The sequence below is a fragment of the Marmota marmota genome, unplaced genomic scaffold, assembly GCF_001458135.2.
Source record: "Marmota marmota marmota unplaced genomic scaffold, marMar, whole genome shotgun sequence".
NCBI lineage: Eukaryota > Metazoa > Chordata > Mammalia > Rodentia > Sciuridae > Marmota > Marmota marmota.
This window is the reverse complement of record NW_025999962.1, coordinates 7537690-7561992: the sequence shown is the minus strand read 5'-3', so window position 1 is coordinate 7561992 and position 24303 is coordinate 7537690. Positions and strand designations below refer to the sequence as shown.

At 34.7% G+C, this 24303-nt stretch overlaps 1 protein-coding gene across 1 annotated transcript in view; it reads right to left on the bottom strand.

Moving 5' to 3' along the window:
• The window catches only part of Enthd1 (ENTH domain containing 1), a 120607-nt gene extending 97030 nt beyond the window's left edge, over window positions 1–23577 (bottom strand). The window contains exons 1-2 of the mRNA XM_015501775.2: window positions 23229–23577; window positions 616–858 (exon numbers count right to left, since the gene is read on the bottom strand). Coding sequence (XP_015357261.1) covers window positions 616–858; window positions 23229–23577 — 592 coding nt within the window. The remainder of the gene's footprint in view (window positions 1–615; window positions 859–23228) is intronic.
• Between the last annotated feature and the right edge of the window lie 726 nt (window positions 23578–24303).

Below are 24303 nucleotides of genomic sequence, written 5' to 3'. Positions count from 1 at the left end.
TATCAGTTTCTTGATGTATAGGATCAGATGGTGTTGTGTACATATGCCAAGACACAGATCTTAGAAAACAGTACTCTTTCACATTCCAGTTATGAATCAAATAAATTAAAATTGACTCATGATGTCAAATAGAATAGTCACTAGTTAACGTTATTTAAGCTCAAAAACATTTTATTTGACTCTAAGATAAAAGCAATCTGAAGTCATAAAATATTCTATTACACATTCTTCATCTTTGTTCTCTATAGTATAAAGTCTGATACCATAATATTAGTACTAATATAGTATTAATAATTTGGCCCAAGCATGGTGGTGCATGCCTGTAATCCCAGCGACTTGGGAGGCTGAGGCAGGAGGATCACAAGTTCAAAGCCAGTCTCAGCAAAAGTGAGGCACTAAGCAACTCAGCAAGACCCTGTTTCTAAATAAAATACAAAAAAGGGCTGGGGATATGGCTCAGTGGTTAAGTGCCTCTGGGTTCAACTGCAGGTACCAATTAATAATAATAATAATAATAATAATAATAATAATAATTTGGTACTAAAATATTTTATATTTTTAAACTGTTCTTAGATGATATCTATTGCATTTTAGACGAGCATTCATTATACGCACTTTTACTACGTAGTCTTGCCACCTTAAGAAGCTGGTGCTTCTTCTCTGAAGCAGGAATTTCTGGTGTGGGGGCAGATGCACATGCTGTTGGTGAGTTACCTGTACTAGGTAATCTTTTAGGAAATGTCATGGAGTAGGAAGTGTGTCGTCTAGTCCGACATGCCACTTCCCTCTCTTTATACAGCATCTGTTCATCCATTAGCAATGTTATGACTTGCTTAGACTTTTCCCTGATATGATAACCTGAAAAAAAAAAATTGAATTTGCTTAGAAAAGAAAATACTGGTTAATGATATAATTCATTTTTATTCTTAAGAAAATTAAGGAAAAATGAAAATGTGACCAAAAGTGGTAAAACCTGTAGCAAATAAAAACTGTCACTATACTTCTTTTCATATATTTTAAGAAGTAAATAAATTATTAATCTATGATGAATTATATCATACATTGGCATTACCTTCATCATATTAAATATTGAATTTTCTTTTTAAAAACCACAAATACTCTGCAATACATCCAACAATACAGGCATACAAAGGAAAAGTATTAATTAGATCTAGATGTACTGACCTAGATGTATGACAACATATGGCTAAAGACTGAAGTCATATACATTGTAATGAGCAGGGGGAACAACCCACTGTGTAGGGACATGGAAGACAGCTGTAGATAGAGAAATCCACACTCTGCAATGGTTTGAATGTGTCCCCTCCAAAATTCCAGTGTTACCAATGAGATAGTATTAGGGGTAACACCTCTGAGATATGATTAGGCCATGATGGCTCCTCCCTCATGACTGGCATCAAAGCCCTTATAAAAGAGACTTCAGGCAAGTAGTCTCTTGCTTACCTCTGCCTTCCCCTACATAAAGACACAGGGCCCCCCTCCCCTGTGGGGGTTGCAGGACCAAAGCAGTGTCTTGGAAGCAGAGAGCAGCCCTCACCAGAACTGATCCTACTGGTGCCTCAACCCTGGCCCTTCCAGCCTCCATGACTGTGAGAGAATTAATTTCTGTGCTTTTTAAAAAAATATTTTTAGTTGTAGAAGGACATAACACCTTTATTTTATTTATTTATTTTTATGTGGTGCTAAGGATGGAACCCAGTGCCTCACACGTGTGAGGCAAGCGCTCTACTACTGAGCCACAACCGCAGCCTCTAATTTCTGTGCTTTATAAATTATTCAGTCTGCAACTGGTTATAGCAGTACAAACAAACAGACTAGGACAGATGGATGTCTGCAGGCAGGCAGACTGGGTAATGACAACACTGCTAATATCCTTTCCGTAGAAAGGAATAATAGGGATAGGACAAGAAAAGAAGTGAAACTGGCTTTTCTTTGACATAATATCCTATGAAACAATGTGGTGTTGTTATTAAAATTGACAGAGCACAATCAAAGACCCGAATTCTAGCAATGGTTCTGCCCTTAACCACTGAGTGTGAGCCAGTCAGGTGGCCTGTCTAGCCCTGAATCTACCAAAAAGGCAGTACAAACAAATGCGTTCAATCTGCTTTACAGATATAAAAGTACACCATCATCTATGAATCATTCAAATATGAGGTATCAGTGTCATTCTTAACCCTCTCCATGAGAAATAATAAAGGAAATCACTCACCTCTCCACATCTCAGGACCAACTCACAGAAATAGCTCATGCCTTCTGAAAAGCCCCTAAAAATCCACTAATGTTCACTTTGGGCTCCATGTGTGATGAATGAAAGTATTAACATTTCCAGCTAGCAGTGGAAGTGGTGAGAAATAGTCAAATCCAGGATATATTTAAATAATGGAGGCCAAAGATGTTCTCTAACTGCCAGAGGCTTCATTAAGGATTGATAAGGACAGTGTCAGAAACCTTTGTTCATATTGCCATCTTTCCCAAGATTATTTTAGCTAATATTACTTCACAGTCATTTCTTCCTTCCAAACTTCTTTTTTAACTGCTTCAACCCTATCATTCTAAACATCCTTAATTTCCTATGATTAATTTATAGTTCCTAACCAAAAAAAATTCCACGTTTTTGGGTTACCACCCAGTATCACAAGAAAGATAGGAGCATCCCACTCAAGTGTCTGCTATGAATTTTATCCACTGGGTATAATGTGTCAGACACTATCTTCCCTTGGATATTGACAATTTGATTTTGGAGGCATGCAAAATATATTTTCACATTTTTGAAGGTATAATTATTGTATTTTTAATTAATTAATTAATTAATTTTATTTTCACATTCTTAACTTTTGGAGCTTGTCTTCTTCCCCTTCCCCAGTCCCTCCCCCTAATTCAGCCACCCTGGTGCCTTATCCTGCAACCACTGTCTTCAGCTCCTACAGCCCTGTGTTGCTGCTGCTTCTGCCATGAACTCTTTGTATGGCTAGATCCTTGGTTCACTCAGATCTCTACTTAAACCTCCACCTCCTCACAGCCACTTCTGTCTACTCTCTCTGAAATGGTCCTACCCATCTCTCTCTATTCCTTCACCCTGCTTTTTCACCCTGGCACTTTTTACTGCTTAGTACTGTATATTTATTTGTTTACTTCTTGTTTCCTCATCTAAAATATGAGCTCCACAAAGGCATAGAAGTCTCATTCTAGAAACTAGTAACAGTATCTGGAGAGTGGAAGCCACAGAGCATATGCTCAATAAGTATTTACTAAGTCAATGATCCAAAGAAAGAAACAAATTACCAAAAAGTCCCCAATTTTCTCCTTGATAGAGTATAAATAAAACCAGATTGATGAAAAATACTGATGACCAATTTATAATTTAGCTGTCTAATACAGTTGTTTGATCTAACATAATTTCTTGAAAAACCTCTAACTAGAAACTAGAAATTATGGAACAAGTAGAATATGCTATTTGTAGAGGACTGGTGGGGTTGAGGGCAGATCAACAGTTCTAAGGGACAAGGAGGGATATACCAAGCAGAAAAGCAGCTACAGGGGTGTAAGACTCCCCATGGAAGACCAGGGCTTCTTCCTAAGGTAGCAGGCACAGCATCAGGAAGCTTGGGCCAGAGCAGCTTACCAGAAATAGGGAATAAATTGCCTGTGTGAGCATCTTACCAAGTTCTGCCACTACTGTGGCTGCTGCTCTGTTACCCTAGAGATGCTCAGTACTCAATACTGGCTGTTTTAAAGCATCAAAGTTGAAAATCTAAGAAGTACCCAATAAAACTGCTTCCATAGTTAAATAAACAATAGTAATAATAAGATGGCATCTATTCGCTTCCGACCAATATACTTCTGAAAAGAAAGGAAAGAGTACACAGTACTAAAACAAAATAGTATTGGAAGCAGAATAAATTCAGGAAGCAACTTCTTTGCATTGAAAAAAATAAAAGGGGGAAGGGAGGCAGAAAACATGTGTTTCTGAAATAAGAAACTATGCAACAGATCAATACTTAACGATATTATCTAAAATGCACAAGATGAAAAGGTTAGTTGAGGTACAATTTAAAGTGAAAATAAAGTTGTATACTGTTTTAATTAGGAATCTTTTGGCTCTAAGTGACAGAAATTCAATTTGAACTGGGTAAGGCAAAAGTCATGGAAAAACCAGAGGTTGTGATTAAGTCTCAGGCACAAATGAAGCAGAGACCAGAAAATTACCAGGACTCTCTTTCCCTCTCCCATTTCTACTCCTGTCTGTGTCATGGCTTCATTTTCTCTTCTTGCAGATTGGCCTTCTCTACTGGAATGTGGATACAGTCACCAATAGCTCCAGATTCACATCACACACTCTGCAACCTAAGTGTCCCTCTTCCTTCCTTTCAATATGAAGTACCCAGAAGAATGACCCTGATTGAAACAGGGCACAAGTAAGAAAAAGAGAGGAAAAAGTCCCTATACTTGTGGTACTTATATTCTAGTTGGCTGAAATATATAATAAGCATAAATTAGGTAATTTAAAATAAAAATGTTCTTTAAAAAGTAAAGATAGGTGATGTGCTAAACATTAATTTGGGATGCAATCATGAAAAGTCATACTGAGGAGATAACATAGCTGAGTCTTGAACAGTAGGGAAAAGCCAGCCATGCAAGGGCAAAAGAGCAGAGAGTGCAGGCACTAGTCACAGCTCCAAGGTCACTCTTCAGGAAAATATTCCCCCGACAGCCAACATACCACCCACCCACCCTGCACACTAAGCTGGGTCTCAGACTTGGTCAGGCTGTCTCAGAGCACCTCATACTTGATTGTCTTATAGTAGTACTTGTAGTCTGTAATTGTGCATTTGATAAATGTCTTTTCCCTCCATTAGACTATAACATTCATGAAGGCCAAAACTATACTTGTTTAAGAGACATTAAAGAAAAGTACATGACAGAAAACATCCTGAGGAAATATTTTCCAAATACTGAGGAGGAATCTATATAAGTTTACAACTGAACATCATGTAAAGAGATTTGGAAATTTGATAAATTTAAAGGTCATGAGCACTGACATGCAGCACTAGTAAAGACACATACTGTGAGATCTTTAGGAAAAACAGATATTAGCCTTTATATTAGTTATAAAACGTCTTAATATTCCTGTCTCTATTCCTGACCCATTGTCCCACCAAAATCTACTTTTCTTTCCATATTCCTTTCTCAGTGAATTATACCCCTATTCTAAGTTAAAAATATGAACATATATAGCCCCTAATTCAATTATCCAAGTCTATCAATTACATCCTCTAAATATATTCTGAAGTCATTCTCTTCTTAGTTCAGACCCTGTCATTTGTTACCTATGGTCTCCAATTTATCTATCTTTAGTCTCCCTCTTTTCTACCCTCCACAATATCTCTCCAGGCAGAAGACCTGAGGGTAGGAGGAAGGGGAGGAGCATCTAAAATATCTGATCAAATTATTTTCAAATTAATAAAAAAAAAGCCTATAGTCAAGTTGGCCTGGTAAATTCATACCTCAAAGTACAGTTCTACTCTGCTCCAAATACACAGCAATAATAGACATGATGAATCTCAAAAACAAGATAACAACCTCCACGAAGCTGAAATACAAGGGAAACGAGAAAGCAGCAAACACTGCTGAAGCCACAGGGCTGCTGGGCTCTTGATGTGGCAGCTAGAAGTTTAGTTTCTCAGATGTTAGGGAACCAGAGATGGTTTCCTTCACTGATGCTAGAAGGGTTCTGTGCTGAGAAAAAGAGAGAAAGGAGGAAAAAAGCCCCTATCTGCTTCCTGGGCTATTAACTCATATGTAGCTATGTGGCTAGAAGCAGGAAACTCACAACAGCCTTCAGACCTGGAACTAAACTATCTGCTTTCTCAGTCCATGGGCTGTGACACCCTAGTTTTACTGCAGGGCCTAAGCCCTAAGCCAACTTTATTAGGCCTGCACTGAAGGGTCAAGGGAACTGGGTAGGGGGAATTGGAAAACCAACATAAAGGAAAAAGTGAGCACGGGTGGCTGCAGGAAGAACCTCCCCCTCAAAATAAGCTTGAAACTATAACTCCAAAATATATTTTTTAAAAATCTAAAGCTAAGAAAGACAGTCAATGAAATCAGCAATTAAAACAAATTCACTGCAAATGGAAGAAATAACTCTACAGGACCTTCTCTAGAATCAATATTCTATAAGATTTTGAAATCCTCTAACAAAGACTTAATTTTATTGGGTTTTTCCATATTTTTTTGTACATTATAATTATACATAATGGTGGGCCTCATCATTACACATTCATAATGTACACAATGTAACAATATAATTTGACCAATATTATTCCCCAGTACTTCCCTTCCCCACCCTTTCTCCCTCCCCCTAGTCCCTTTCCTCTTCTTTACTGATCTCTCTTCAATTTTCATGAGATCCTTCCCCACAACACACCTTCCTTTTTTCCTCTCTAGCTTCCACATATGAGAAAAAGTATACAACCCTTAACTTTCTGAGCTTGGCTTATTTCCCTTAACAATGTTCCCAAGTTCCATCCATTTTCCTGCAAATGACATAAATTCATTCTTTCTTATGGCTGAATAAAATACCACTGTGTGTGTGTGTGTGTGTAAGTGTATGTGTGTGTGTATATATATACATATACACACACACACACACACACACATATATATATATATATTACACCATATTTTCTTTTTTAATGTTATTTTTTAGTTGTAGGTGGAGACAATACTTTTTATTTTATTTTTATGTGGTGCTGAGGATCGAACCCAGTGCCTCATACAAATTATATTGCAGGGCCTAAGCCCTAAGCCAACTTTATAAGGCCTGCACTGAAAGTAGAGGGAACTGAGTAGGGGGAACTGGAAAACCAACATAAAGGGAAAAGTGAACACGGGTGGCTGCAGAAAGAACTTTCCACTCTCAGCCACAGCCCTAGCCCCGTACCATATTTTCTTTATCTATTTATCCATTGATGGGCCTCTGGACTGTCTCCATAACTTGGCTACTGTGAATTGCACTTGATATGGCTATATTCCCATAGAAAAGCAGTATTATCAAAAAACTAGGAAGGGAACCACCATATGATCTAGCTATCCCACTCCTTGCTATATATCCAAAAGATCTAAAATCAGAATATTATAGGGATATAGCCTATGTCTTTTAATGATGAGTTGAGACCATTCACATTCAGTGCAATTAGAGAGAGATGTTTATTAATTCTTGCCACTTTTGAATTATTCTAGTGTTTAATTTGTTTCTGTTACTCATTTGCCTAGCTACTTTTCAAGTGAGGTTTGTCCACTTGTAAGCTCTGGAGTTTGTTTTTTAAATTTCTCCTGTGTATCACTACACACAGGAGAAATTAAGTATTTTCTGTAGTGCCAGCTTAGTAGTCATGAATTCTTTTAGTTTCTGCTTGTTTTAGAAGGCTTATTTTTTTTCTTTTTCTTTGATTCTGAAGGGTAGTTTTGCTGGATATAGTAATTTTGACTGACAATTATGTTCTTTCAGGTCTTAAAATCCAAAATTCTAAGCTCTCCTAGATTTTAGAGTTTGTACTTAAAAAATTAGACATTATTCTTATTGACTTGCCTCTAAATGTGACTTGATGATTTTCTTTTGAGGCTTTTCAAATTCTATCCTTGTTCTGTATATGTTATGCATTTTAATTATAATGTGTCATGGAGAGATTCTTTTCTGATCTTATCTATTTGTTGGGGTTCTGAATGATTCTTTAATATGGATGTCCATCTCATTCTAAAGGTTTGAAAATGTTTATTATTATTTTCCTGAAGAGGTTATCCATGCCATTAGCTTGCATCTCACCACTCTCTACGACTCCAATAATTCTTAAATTTGGCTTCCTAATGTTGTTTCAGAGTTCTTGTATATTCTGGTCATGGTTACTTATTTTCTTTAATACTGCCTGAACATTCAAGGCCAACCACAATCACTTTGTCTTCCAGCTCTGGAATTCTATCTTCAGTCTGCCCTACTATCAGAGAAACTTTCAACTTAACATTTTACTTGATTTGTTGTCTTTCATTTCCAAGACTTTTCTTTTTTTTTTTTTTAATGTTTTTATCTCCTTCTTGAATTTCTCATCCACCCTATTCTGACTTCCTTAATTCTTTCCGTTGTTTTTCTCTGTTCTTCTGGAATTCATTAAACATTTTCATAACCACTCTTTTGGATTCTTATCTGATATTTTCTTCTACATCAATATATGTAGATGTAGGCGTTTTGTGTTCGGGATTGGGGTCCCTGATGACTTCATGGCTGTAGCCTGCTTGGAGCCTGGGAAAGTTTCTGTGCAAAGGCATAGGATGCCTGGTTGCTATGGTAATGCCCTCCATGCTAGAGTCTTAACAGCTTCGACCTTAATTTTAGGCACATAACTCCTGGGAATAAAGGAACTTGCTTGCTTGATAACTACAATGTTTCACCAAGCTCTAGAGCTCCTGGAGCTGCCCACCTAACGGTAACTTCAGACAATGGACCTTCTTGAGAACTGCACAAAGCTCCTAACATTGCATATTGTAACTATGAAATGTAACTGCAGAATAAGTAACCTTACTGATACTCTAAACAATAATGTGGTTATGGTACTAATGACCTAATGTAACCTATTCTTATAAATAAACGTGGCAGCTTGGACAAAGAGGCACCCTGCCACCTTCCCTGCCCCTGTACCTTGTCTCTGTGTCTCCTTTTTTTGAATTTCTTTACATGTGGAGTCAGTTTCTAGTGAATTATGAATTTAGGAAGTGTCATGTTACCTTGTTTTTTCATAATTCTTGTATTCCTGTGTTGGCTTTTATGCATCCATTGGAATGAATCTTCTCCTCCTACACACAGGCCGTTTTAGGGCACAGCTTTCTCTTGCCAAAGTCTTCTAGGGTATCAGGTTGTTGTGAATGTTTCAATATATTTCCAAATGGGTTCTGTAGTATAGTTTCTCTGCTAATTCTTTGATGATTAGTGTATGTTGACACAGTGTTATGTTGTGTCAGAGCTTATGGAGTCCAGTTGCCCTCTAGGTCTCAAAAGAGTAGGACCCCCCTCTCATAGAATTGGCCATTGTGTTGTATACAACAGGGTGTGTGGGGTACACAATTTGTGATTGCTCTTCTTCACTAACAACTATATATTCTAATAGGCAAGGGAATAATCCACACTAAGGCTTGTTGTAGGTGTGGTGTCCTCAGCCTTTGTGCTAATTCTGTTTTTGCTGTAGGAGTAGATGTCTATGAGTAGAATCTGGGGCCCCACGCTAGCCATCCCTATTTGGGGCCTGATTATTAGTGTTGGAGATTTTTTTTCTCTTCTGTTCTTTGTATTAAACTATCACTGAAGTTTGAGTTTGGTTAATTTGTATGTGAAGCAAGGTGCACTGTCTCTTGGCTGGGTTTGGCTCAGCTGCAGAGTCTCTACCTTGTGAACTTGTAGTGTCCAAGTAGATTCTCAACACCTTGTTTCCCTGCAGATTAGTGTCCTCAATCTCACCAGATCCTCAGTTCTCCAGTTATCATAGTGAACCATTTCTGCTTTGGCTCCAGCTCTGGGTTGGTTATGTGTCTCATCTGAACTAATATAAAAGATCCTGGGTGTGAGTCTATTAAACCATTTGCTGGCTTTCTGGGTATCCATCCTTCTTCCTATAGCTCATCCAGCACCTGTACAGCAGAGTAACCTGGACCTCCTGAGGATTAGGAATGGAAGCCTAGAGATCACACAGATTGTTAAACAGAGCCAGGTGTTGTGGCACACACCTATAATCCCAAAGACTTAGGAGGCTGAGGCGGGAAGATTGAGAGTTCAAAGCCAGCCTCAGCAAAAGTTAGGTGCTAAGAAACTCAGTGAGACCTGTCTCTAAATAAAAATACAAAATAGGGCTGGGAATGTGGCTCAGTGGTTGAGTGCCCCTGAGTTAAACCCCCGGTACAAAAAAAATTGTTAAATTATCAAGAGAAATTTATGTTGGACTACATCCACAATAAGGAATATGAAATTATGAAGCAAAACAACAATTGGAAGAAATAAGAACAGGTAGATATGAAAAGAACATATTAAAAATCCTAGATATAAAAACTATAATCATTGGAGATTTTAAAAATCCAAAAAGTAAAAAATACCTTCAATGTTTAAGATAAATTCTAGTTCAAACAGGTAAAGAGAAAATAGGTAACTATAGGACAATACTAAATTCTTCCAAAATACAACACAGAGAGGCAGCAAGATTAAAAAGATTAATTAACAGTCATAAAGGAAGTTTGCAAGGTTTTTAAAGAAGAAAATTAACATAATAGCAAAAAAGAAATATTCAGAGACAAAAGAATACTGAAAATCTTAGAGAAATGACATGAATCGTCACATCGAAAATGATCTCCAAAATAAATAAAAATAAATATATACCTAGAAACATTGTAGAAAGAACAGAAGAATATTTAAGATAAGGAGAAAACCTTTAAAGCTACTAATCCTTTCCTTGAGCCTACAACAGCACACTTGCCATTCTGTCAGCCCATCAGTCATTCAATCAAGACACATTTATTCAACACTTCCAACAAACCAAGTAAAAAAACTAGACACACAAATATAGAAATCTTAGCTCTCTACTCTGTCCAGTGCAGGGGACAGCATGTCAATCAATGATCATAATGGCACTGTGATAAGGACTACAATGGACATGTGGACAAGGTGCTAGGGATGGCAAGGGAGAGCCTGCTTACCTCTGAAGACAGCAAAACAGAACTTCCTAGAGAATACTTGGACTGAGCTTTATTTCAGCATTAATATATATTCCAGAAAATAAGAATAAAAGAATCAAGGACTAATAGTATTAGCTAACCCTGACTGAGGACTTGTTATGTGCCTGACTCTCAGACACGTTTCTAATCCTCACAACCTCCCTCACGGTTAATTATTAAGTCCATTTTATGAAAGAGAATAGTAAGTTTAGGGTATGAAGGAATGTTCCCAAAATCATAAGGTCAAGTTACAAAGCAGAGATTGACTCTGCAAAACTGAGAAATTAATGTTGGACTATATATAGACCTTAATTTCTTTGGCAGGGCTTAGTACATAATTAAAAGTTCCTTTATTTGACAAGAACCTTAAGAGAATAATTCTGTTGACACAGCACTGGAAATGCTAAACTGGTTACTCTCCCTTTTTTCATTTACTGTATTCTGTCATCTGTTTGAGTACAATAAACAAAGAATATCATGGGGAGCCTAGTCAGTTGGGTGAAGGTCACTTTTTAGTTTAAATAAATTCATGCTTTGCTTCTTGCTATGATGATTATCAGTCCAAACCTTTTTTTTTTAAATGGGAACACAAAACTATCTAAAATATTCAGCTATTTTAAGTAAAAATATTTTGTTTAAATATACAATAATATAACCACAGGCTTATGATAACTCAAAACCTATAACATATGTTTATTAAAGGAAACTATTCATTCATCAAATGTATTTGTTATAGGAAATTACATTTGCTCACTTAAGCTATAAATGAACTCAGAGGCCTTGTGTGAATCATCCCAACACCAATGAGCTACATTATATTTATTAAACTATCACCACATATAAGGTGGATTCTCTGATGAGAAAATTTTGACTAGCAGTAGAAAAAAATTAAAGCTGATCCACTTTGAAGTTAGATTCCTTCCTTCAGTGCATAGCTGCTGCATCATACTGACTAGGAACTTTCATACTTCTCCAAATCCAGTCCTTCTGTAAAAGCAGTGAAACCCTCAAATATTAACTATTTTACCTTAGCCTTGACATGGCTAATCGACATCTGAAGTAACTTATTTTTACATTTTAAAATATTTTCTCTTTCTTCAACTTCTTGCTAGATATCTAGGTTTTGTCTATGTATTACATTTGCCTTGAAAAAGAAAATCTCAGTCATTCATTTTCCTCCTTCCCACCCATGGTTCCCTCTTTGTCTAAAAATTTTCAGGAACCAAATATCTAGTGATTTCTTTTCTCCTATGAGAACCTGAACTCAATTTCCCAATAGATTTTAATAGTTTTAACCTAATATGAATATAAATAAATATTATGCATTCCATAGTATTTGCCTTTTACCATTTAATTTGTAGCTCTTAACAACGGCTTTAAAAGGCTTAGCTATTAGTCCAAGATATTCATTAAGTGAATAAATAGAAACATGATTGATATGGGCCAATCTCTGAGTTTTGGAGGCCACAAAAGACAAGCAGCATATAAATAAACCAGTCATGAATACAAATACAAAGTACCTAATTTTCTAAATCAGGTGACTGGCGATGACACTGAAAGCCAAAATGGCAGTAATGTTGCCAATGCATGCTACTTCTAGTAAAACATAACTTTTTTTTAATTTTTATTTTTTGTAGTTGTATATGGACAGAATGCCTTTATTTTATTTATTTTTATTATGCGGTGCTGAGGCTTGAACCCAGTGCCTCACATGTGCTAGGCAAATACTCTGCCACTGAGCTACAGCCCCAGCCCTAATATAACTTTTAATATCATTGCAAATTTATCTTTTTAAAATGTGTCCCCACATTAATTATATATGTGCATATATATAAATAAAATGGCCTATTTAAGTGAAATTAACTGCAATTTCATGACTTATCTAATTAAGACTAAAACAGGACATAAACCTATAATGCACATGTTTCCTAGAACTTGAATTAGTTTTAAGAGAATTCCATATTTGTGTAGATAAATAATTGAGGGTATGAAAAAGCTTTCACATTTCATTGGGTATTTTTCAGACAATTTTAATTAAGTTCATTCTAGTAGTTCAATGAAACTTTGTTAGGATATTTTTAAGACTCAATTACAAGAGGCTGTTTAGTATAATAATAGAATACAACTAAATAGTATCAGGATATTTTTCTAATTGTGTTCAGTCATTATGGAATAGTGTAACCTTACCTAAATAACTTAATCTCCCTGAGCTCTGCCTCCTCCTATATAATTTGGCAGACACCCTTAGACGAAGGGGATATGTTCCAACACCCCAAGTGCTGAAACCATGGATAGTACCAATTCTATAGTGCTATGTTTAATCCTATATGTTACCGATTAAATTAAATTCATAAATTAGTAAAATATTAACAGCAGTAGCTAATAAGTAATGTAATTTATAAATGAGGCACAGTAAGACATTAACAGCACTAATAATAAAAACAGGATAAGCATAACAATATACTGCAATAAAAGTTATTTAAAATTTTACAAATTATTTATTTCTGAAATTTTCTACCCAGTATTTTCAAAGTTGACCAGAGGTTAACTAAAATTATGGAAAGTGAAACCACAGATAAGGGAAAATACTATACCCTTCTTTTTCCTAAGATTGTTTTAAGGATCCAATGAGATCTTATAAATGACAATACTCTTTTATTAAAATCTAATAATGCTCAAACAACTGGATACCATATGGAAAAAATGAACTCTATTTCTATATTACAATATTCACAAAAACTTAATTCTAGATAAATCAAAAACCAAACAATTCCTAGAAGAAAACAGAAAAATATCTTCCTTTGGATAGGCACAAAAGGCATTAACAATAAAAGAAGAAATAAATTAGACTGCATCAAAACTACAAACTATTTTTAATCTTTTATCCTCCTACAATGGACCTTGCAAAGCCTGTATGGAGTTCTAATAAGGGAATTTCAGTCAACTGAAATCAGTTCTCCTCTTCTAGAGAAAGTCATCCTCTTCAACCAAAGCACCCATCTTGGTTGAACAGGAGGAACACACAGGAAAAGATGAGGAAGAAGGAGACACCCACCTTGTCAGCAGATGAGTTGAATAAATCCTGGCAATCAATGGGGTAACAACAGATTGCAGCCAAATAACCTTCACATCCAAAATTACAAACATCATAAAAAAGACCACAATAAACAACTAAAAAGACAATCTGCAGACTTGGATAAAACACTAATAACCCATCTATCTGACAAAATTCATCTGCAGAATGAATAAAGACTTCCCACAAATCAATAATAAAGTGGCAAGAAATAAAAAGAAAAAATAGGCAAAATACTTGACAAGCCATATAGTCAAAAATCATATGAAAAGAGGCTCAACAATCATTCAAGGAAATTCAAATTAAGACCAAATGGAAACATCATATCTCCATCAAAATGGCTAAATTTAAAAAAAAATAACATTACCAAATGTTGGCAAAGATGTGAAAAACAAATTCTCATAACCTGATGGCAGGAGTGTAAAATGGTAAAACCATTTAAGAAATGCTTCGGATGAATCTCAAAAACAGTATTTGAAAGAAAGAAGCCAGAAACTAAAGAATGCATACTGCATGCTTCCATTTACATAAATTTCAAAAACAAATGTAAACTAATCTATATGGTTAAAGAAATCAGAAAAGCAGTTGCCTCTGGAAAGAGTGGAGGATTGACAGGAGAGGGTAATAAAAAACTTAACAGCATGATTGGAAATATTCTTTATCTTGATATGGTGATGGTTACACTTATCAAAATTCATCATATGTAAATTACATATCAGTAGGTACTATTAACATTAAAGTTTTTAAACTAGCAAAGAGATGGAAATTTTATTAGTCAATTATAAATTTATATTTTTATCTTTCTAAAAAAGTCAATTGCTATAAATTTGCTAAAGGTATAAAAATATCAAGGAATTAATCATCCATTAATCAAATTGATACCAGACAAAACCAAGTACTAGGGACACTATTCTTGCCCCGAGAAATTCCATTTTGTAAAGTATATTAGTCAGCTTTTCATCACTGTGACCAAAAGACCTGACAAAAACAATGTACAGAATTAAGTTTATTTTGGCTCACAGTTTCAGAGGTTCAGTCCATGGTCAGCCAACTCCATAGCTCTAGGCCAAAGGTGAGGCAGAATGTCATGGCAGAAGGGAGTGACAGAAGAAAGCTGTTCAGTTACTGACATCCAGGAAAGCAGAAAGAGCTTAAATGTAAGGAGCCAGGGATAATATAATCCCCAAGGGCATGTACCTTGTGACCTACTTCCTACAATGACACCCTACCTGCCTACAGTTACCACCTCATTAATCCATTCAAATTATCAATCCATCAAATAGATCAATCCACTGATTATGTTATAGCTTTAACACTCTATATATGTATAATCATTTCACTTCTGAACATTTCTGCATTGTTTCACACATGAGCTTTTGGGGAACACCTCATATCCAAACCATAACACAAAGAAATAAAAACATGGTCATAAATGGGCCATAACAGAGGTTCATAGACATTGTGACTATACTAGAGAGAATGTTATACTACCTTAGAATGTCAGTAAGATTCAGGAATATCAATGGAGCCTGAACCGTCTGTGGTAATGTGTTACCCATTCTCATGAGGCTGAGCTAAAATTGCTGGGTGCTACCCTATGATAAAAGAAACTGGTCCAGATTTGCTGGCTGTGTCTAGATGGTCCCAGTGGATCAAGAAATGAGACCCAACTATATCATGTCTATAAGAAACCCATTTTAAGATTTGAAAAATTGTGCTCTACCTGTGTAATATGAATTGTAATGCATCCTGCTGGCATATATAACAAATCAAAATAAAAAAAATTTAAAAAGAATTACAATAAAGTACCCACATTCATTGAAAACAAACATAAGGGGCTAGGGGTACCACATACAGGTAGAGCATTTGCACGTGTGAAGCTCTGCGTTTGATCCTCAGCACTACAAAAATAAATAAATAATAATCAATTAATTAAATAAGTTAAAAAAAGGAAACCCATTTTAATATAAAGATACACACAGATTAAAAGTAAATGGATACAGAAAGTTATACCACATGAAAACTAATCAAAACAAAGTAGGAATAGTTACATTAATTTTAGACACAATAGACATCAGACCAAGGAAAGTTATCAGGAACAAAGAGAAGCATTAAATAATAATCAAGTGGGCAATTCTCCAAGAAGACATAGCAATCCTTAATGTACCTAACAAGAGAATATCAAAATCCACAAGGCAAAAACTGATGAAAACGAAAAGAGAAACAGATGAATACACTATTATAGTTGGAGACTTCAATACCCCTCTATCAGAAATGCACAAATCCAAAAGGCAGAAAAATCAGTGAAGACATAGTTGGACTCATCATCAATCAACTGGATATACAGGTACTTATAGACTACTTCATTTAATAGTAGATTACACATCCTTCTCAAACTTAAGTGGAGCATTCACCCTGATAGACCACATTCTGAGTCATAAAAAAATGCCTTAACAAAGAATAGAAAATACAATGTCTGCTTTCAGACCACAATAGAATTAAACTAGATATCAATAACAGAAAGATAATTTAAAAATCCAAAAATATTTGGAGATTAAGCAACACATTTCTAAATGATACATGAGTTTTAAAAAATCTCAAGACAAATTTTAAAATACTTTGAAATGAAAATAAAGACAATTTATCAATTGTGGAATGTAGCAAAAGCAGTGCTGGGAAGAAAGTTTACAGCATGTGAATACACGTTAGAAAAGATAAAAATATAAAATGAATCATCTAAACTTCTACCTTAGGAAACTAGAAAAAGGACTAATTTAAACGAAAGCAAGCATTAGAAAATAAATAATAAATCATGTCAAAATAAACCCTACTGTTATGAATAATCATAATGCACTAATTAATGCATTTAAAAAAAACAAGTTAAAAAATTAGAGCAGAAATCAGTGACACTGAAAACAGGAAACCCAAAGAGAAAAATCAATGAAACCAAAAGTTGGTTCATTTGAGAAAACAATAAAAGCAGTAAGTCAGGCTAAGAAAGAAAGAAGATACTAATTTCTAATATAAGAAATGAAAGGGGAAAAAAAAGAAATGAAAGGGGAGACAACAATATAGAGCATTAAAGAACAATTAAATGCCCAATAAAGGAATAATATGAATAACACTGTGCTCATAAATTTGATAACCTAGATGAAATGGACCAATTACTTAAAAAATACTATGAGTTAAAACTCACACAAAAAGAAATAAGATGATATGAATAGGTCTACACTTATTAAAGAATTAGAATCAATAATTAATTACCTCCTAAAACAGAAAGCACTTAGTTCAGATGGATTTACTGGTGAATGCTACCAAACATTTAAGGATGAAATTTAGAATTCTCTTCAATCTTTCAGAAGATAGAATATTTCCTAACTCATTCTTATGAAACCAGTATCACCCTACTACAAAAACACTAAAAGAAAACTATACACCAATCTCTCTCATGAATAAAAAGAAAATCCTCAACAAAAATATTAGCAAACCAAACCCCAAAATACATAAAAAGAATTATATACCATCACCGAATAGGATTTACTCCAGATATGCAAGCCTAGTTCAATAGATGTTACCCATCAAATCAACAAAAGAAGGAAAGTCACATGACAATATCAGGAGATAGAGAGGACAAGACTATCTATATAGAAAATTCAAAAGAATCAAAAACAACAACTAAAAAATCCTGGAGCAAAAAAATGAATATAGCAGGGTTGTAGCACAGAGATTAAAACCAAAGAAAAGTCAATCACTTTCCTATATGCCAGCAATGAATATCTGGAATTTGAAATTAAAAACACAATAGCAGTAACATTAACATTCAAAAAATGAATAACTTAGGTATAAACCCAACAATATGTACAGCCTATCTGAAAAAAAGTACAAAATTTTTGCTGAATAAAATGAAAGATCTAAGAGATGGATGTCAGCAAGATGGTGGAACAGGACTTTCCAGTGCTATCCCCCCACAAAACAAGTCAAACAATTATCCACACACAAAAATACATTCACAAGAGCTTAGGAGAGAGACAGGTCCAAACCTGAGGATCCAGTTTCCAGACTTGCCCACCTGCTAACCCACATACCAGGCCAACCTACCCAAAAATTCCAGCAGCAAGCCTGCCCTTGGACCACATCAGATAGCCCGACCAAACAAAACCAGTCTGTAGATTGGAATAAGTCACTACTTCTTAAAAAATGCAGTCATCAACATAGAGCTACACAAAAAAGGAAAAAAAAAATAAAAGAAAGTATATCACCACCAATGGAAATCAAAGAAAAACTAAACAAATGAAGAGATTCTATGTTCATATAGAACTCAATATAATCAAAATGTCTTCCCAACTTGCTTTATAGATTCAATGCATTTCCAGTCAAAATTCCAGCAATTATTTTGTGCACATGGACAATGATTCTAAAGCTTATATGGAAAGGCAAAGGACACAGAATAGCCAATATAAAACTGAAGAAGAACAAAGTTAGAAGACTGACACTATTCAACTTCAAGACATAACATAGTTACAATAGTCAAGACAGTGAGGTATCAGTTAAACACTATAGACAAATCCACAGATCAGAATGTAAAGTCTATTGCATAATCAACAAAAAAACATACTATGCTTCTGTTGACATTTTTCTTTCTGTCTTGGTACTAACCAATCGTCGGGAGTGTACTGTATTTCAGCTTACTATTTTTTTGGTCCTAAGCTCAAATGTTACAGAATCTGAAAGACCTTTATTTGGATTTAAACATATCCAATTATACCATACTCTGTACACATAAAAGGTATAAATGCATAAATACATTTGTCTTTGTATTATAAGTTTATCTATTTTATCTCTCAAAACAGCTCATAAGCTCTTTAGAGCAGGGGCTAGCTTCTCTTCTACTCTATAAAAAACATCAGAGCTCTTAGTACAGTGATAAAATAGCTACTCTATACATTACAAAGAGAATGGGTCTTTTCAACCTATTCCTAGGCATGCAAAATTTTAGTTTACTTTAATTTTTTAAAATAAATTTAATCCTCATGAAAGTTGATGCCTTTTTCAGGATGAAACAATATACACGATCAAAACTCTTGAAGATTTTTCCTATTTCATCATTAGGCCTCAAACATGACCTAAAATAAACAATTAAAAATAGAATATACATATGACCAACTGTGATTTATGCTAGGAATGCAAGGTTGGTTTACATGCAAAATGAATCAATGTGATATGCCATATTCATAGAATTAAGGGAATTTTTTAAAAACATGATCATCTCAATAGATGCAGAAGAAGCATTTGACAAAAGTGAACATGCTTTCATGATTAAAAAAAAAAAAAAAAAACTCAACCAAGAATAGAAGAAAACTTCCTCAACCCGATAAAGAACATTTATAATAAACCTACAGCTAACATTATATTTAATAACTGCAAGCTTTCTTCCTAAAAGCAGGAACAAGTCAGGAATGTCTACTATCACACCATTCTTAGTCAAGACAATTAGGCAAGAAAAAGAAATAGGAGGCATCCAGTTTGGAAAGGAAGAAGTAAAAGTCTGTTGTACATCACATGATTTTGTATATAGTAAATCCTAAGGAATCTACCAAAAAAAAAAGAAAAAACCTATTAAACTAACAAACTAGTTCAGCAAACAGGATACAAGATCAACCTACAAAAGTTGATAGATCATAGGCTGGAGTTGTGACTCAGCAGTAGAAACACTTGACTAGCACACATGAGGCACTGGATTTGATCCCTAGCACCACATTAAAAAAAAAAAATTAAAAATAAAGGTACTGTGTGTCCATCTACAGCTAAAAAAAAAGGTTGGCAGGTTGGCAGATCAGCATACTTCTATATACTAGCAATGAACAATCTAAAACTGAAACTAGGAAAATACTTCCATTTATAATAGCATCAAAAAGAATCAAATACTTAGAAATAACAAAAAGAAAGGATAAGATTCATACACTGAAAACTACACAGCACTATTTAAAGAAATAAAAGAAGACCTAAATAAAAGACATACTGTGTTCATGGATTAGAGAAATTCGTATTAAGATGGCTACATCTCCCAAATTGGATCTACAGAAGAAGATCCAATGAAATCCCAATCAAAATTCCAGCTGTCTTTTGATTTTTTTCAAGAGAAACTAATGGGCTGATGCTAAACTTCATAAGGTAATGCAAAGGACTCAGAATAAACAAAACAATATTGAAAAAGAAGAAAGTTAAAGGACTCCTATTCTTGATTTCAAAACTTAAAAAAGCTACAGTAATTACAACAGTGAAGTACTGGCATAAGAACTGACATACAGATCAGTGAAACAATTTAAAGGTATGGAAACAAACCCCAACATCTATGACTGGCTATTTTTCGCAAGGATGCCAATATAACTAAATAGTTATACCAATACATGCAAAAGAATAAAATTGGCTCTCTACCTCATATCATCCAAAAAATTAATTGAAAAGGAATTAAAGAACTAAATGAAAGAGTTAAAACTATAGAACTCTTAAAGAAAATATAGGTGTAACTCTCCATAACCCTGGACTTGACAATGGTTTCTTATTGATGATACCTAAGGTAGAAGCAACCAAAGAAAAATTGGACATCGTTGAAATTTAAAACTTTTGTGCAAGAGGACATATTAAGAAAGTGAAAAACAAACAAACAAACAAAAAACCCAACCTACAGAATGGCAGAATATACTTGGGAATTACCTGATAACAATATTGTATCTAGAATATATAAAGAAATTTCAAGACTCTAATAAAAGAACAACCTGTTTAAAAAAAGCAAAAGATTTGAATAGACATTTCCAAAGACAACATACAAACTGCCAGCAAGGATATGAAAATATCCCCAACATCATTATTCTTTAAGGAAATTTAAATCAAAACCACAGTGAAATATTTCACACCCAACAGAATAACTAGAATGATAATTTTTAAATGGATAAGTGTTTACAAGGATATAGAAAAACTGGAGCCCTCTTATGTTATTGATAGGAATGTTAAATAATGCAGCCACTATAGAAAGAGAGCTGTTCCTCAAAAAGCTAAACACTGAATTACACATGATCCAGCAATTTCACTACTAAACTATATACCCAAAAGAACTGAATGCAGGGACTTGAACTTTTACACCTGAACTCCAGTGTTCACTGAGGCACTATTCACAATAGCTAAAAAGTAGAAACAACCCAAGAGTTTGTCGATAGATGAACATGGTTTTAAAATGTGGCACATATATACAATAGAATATTATCCAACCACAAAAGGAATAAAGTTCCGTTACAACCTCAACATCAATGAGCTTTGAGGACATTTTGGTAAGTGAAATAAACCATATGAAAACGAACAAATACTGTATAATTCTAGTTGTATGAGGTACCTAGAGGCAAATTTAGGGACAGAAAGTAAATTAGGGGCTTGGTAGAATGGGATTGGAGAGTTATTGCTTAAAGGTTACAGAGTTTCTGTTTAAGGCTATAAGAAGTTTTGGAAAAAGTGTGATGGTTGCATAACACTGTGAATATACTTAATGCCACCAAACTGCACACTTAAAAAGGCAAACTTTACATTATGTATCTTTTATCATGATATTTTAAAATAATGTAATATACCAAGAACCATACAATGTACACATTAAATGGGTGATCTGTATGGTATATGAATTGTGTCTCAATAAAGCTGTTCTTATAAAAAGAAGGAAGAATAAAAAGAAATGAGATCTCCAGCTATGAAAAGACAGAGAAATCAAGTGCATATTGCTAAGTGAAAGAAATAAGTCTGAAAATGCTACACACTTTGATTCTAACTTTATGGTTCTGGAAAAGGCAAAAGCATAAAGACCAGTGGTTTCCTGGGGCTCAGGAGGTCATGAATGAGTGAATCACAGAGCATTTTCAGGTCAGTAAAACTATTCTGTATGATACTGAATGGTGGGACACAGGACATCAGGCATTTTTCAAAGCATGTAGAACTGTATAACAAAGAGAGTGAACTCTCACATAAAATATGAACTTTAGGGGCTGGAGTTGTAGCCCCCTCAGTTGTAGAGGGCTTGCCTAGCATGTGTGAACCACTGGGTTCGATCCTCAGCACAACATACAAATATAAAAATAAAATAAAGGTATTGTGTCCATCTACAACTAAAAATATTTTTTAAATATGAACTTTAGTTAATAACATCAATACTGGCTTATCAATTGTAAAAAATGTAACACATTATTGCAAGATGTTACTAGTAAGAGAAATCATTGGTGGGGGGGAGGGGTATGTAGAAACTGTACTTTCTGCATAATTTTTCCAGAACATAATTTTTCAAACTGCCCTTTAAAAAAAGATCTATTTTTAAATGCACACTTAACATAGACTGCACTACATTTTATCTTCTCATGATTCATAAGATTATTCATTTTAAACACAAATTATAATTTTACATTAAATGGAGAGGAAATGCTGATTCTTCTGCCATAGTACAATATCAGACACTACTGAATCATCTGAATATTCTATACATCCTTCCCTATTTCACCTCCTCTTCCACCCACAAAAGAATTATTTTATGACCTAAATTTCTGTATTCATATAAATACCTCCATCTAGATGAATTTTGTAGATTCCAGCATCTTTGGAAACATTTCTAATTTATGACTAAATTCCATCTAATTATAATTATGAATTACAGTGACATTATTAATACCAAATTGCCATGCCTCCTGTTTTATTCATTTTCTGTGAGGTAGCATTTTATCAGAAACCTAAGTGTATCGATTTTACACATCTTTTTGAAAAAAATTTGTTATTCTCTAAGGCACTTTAAGAATCAAATTAGAACCATTAACTAGAGAAAAAGTAGATGGTACATTTAAGAACAACTTTTCCGCAAGGTGCAGTGGCACTCACCTGTAATCCCAGAGACTTGGGAGGCTGAGGCAGAAAGAATGCAAGTTCAAGGTCAGCCAGGGCAATTTAATGAGACCTTTCTCAAAATAAAAAGGGATAGAGATGATGGAGCTCAGTGGTAGAATGCCCCTGCAGTCAATCCACAATATTGAAACAAACAAACAAATAATAAATGAATGAATGAATGAATGAATGCCAGGCATATAGCAAATACCTACAATTCCAGCTTCTCAGGAGGCTAAGGCAGAAGGATTGCAAGTTCAAAGCCAGCCTGGATAATTTAACAAGATCGTGTCTCAAAAAGGGCTGGGAATAGAGTTCAATGGTAAAGCACCTCTGGGTACAATTCCCAGTACCACAAAAAAAAATTTTCTTTAAATTAAAACAAAAAAGAACTTTTTCCCAGTTCCTGTTTTAAAATGATCCCTCCCAAACTCCTATCTTTACTGTAACACTGTATAACTTCTTTAACTGTTACCTTGATCTTTTCCAGCTTCATCTATGTGTTGAAAGTCTTTTAGCATATGAAGATTACAGAACCCCTCTCTGCAATGATGAATAACTTTCTTTGATCCATTCTTGATGAGATAATCCATTAGGGTAAGGGATTTATACACATGACGCCAGTTCTTCCCATGGTCACTGAGTCTCTGCCATAGCATATTCATAATCTCCGAGAGAGAAATTGTGTTGAAAGTCAAATCACTGATATCCAACATCAGAGAACTAGAGGGACCCCAAGGGTCATTAGAAGTTGCTTCCCTGACTTTTATTTCAGCATCTGAGTAATTTTTCATGAAGTTTTTCATTTGCCTCCTGAATGCCATAGGTAGGACAAGTTTGAAGGTGAAAAGTGGGGGTGAGAGCAATGGAACAGGAATTTGTGTTACTGGTTTATAAAACTCTTGACAAGTAGTTCTGCTGCTCCCAAATACAAATGATTAATCTCCATGTTGATAAAGTATCAATTTCCTACAAAAAAGCAAAAAAAAATATGTAAGTTAAATATTCTTTAAAATATTCTACGGAAGACCAGGTCAATCTGAAAAATCTAGGTTGTTTCTAAATCAGTCTGCTCACTTTACATCAATCACAATAGAGGGTATACCACATTAATGTTCCCAAGATAGGTACAGGAATATCCTTCATAAGAGATTGGCCTATATTATTTAAAGAAATAAAGGTGGTCTTTCTACTCCTAAAAGTTCTTGTGGAAAATATCATTGAACCTCTTTATCCAGAAATATAATTATTATAAAGCATTACATGAGTAGTAGACAAATTAGTGTAAGAAATGGAATTTGCTCTCTGACATCTCTTGCTTAGCATATATTGCCATGTATAAAAATATTATGTCCTGAAAGCAATTAAAATGATGGTGAAAACTAAGAATCTCCTAGTGGTGCTATAACTATGTTCTTTTCAGAACTGTAAGTCATCACAATCTGATCTAAATATGGCCTGTTTTCTTGTTAATCTGAAAGAAAGGAGAATCAACTACTAAGACAAATACTTGTATCTCTGTGGACTACACAGCCAATTCACAGTACCCT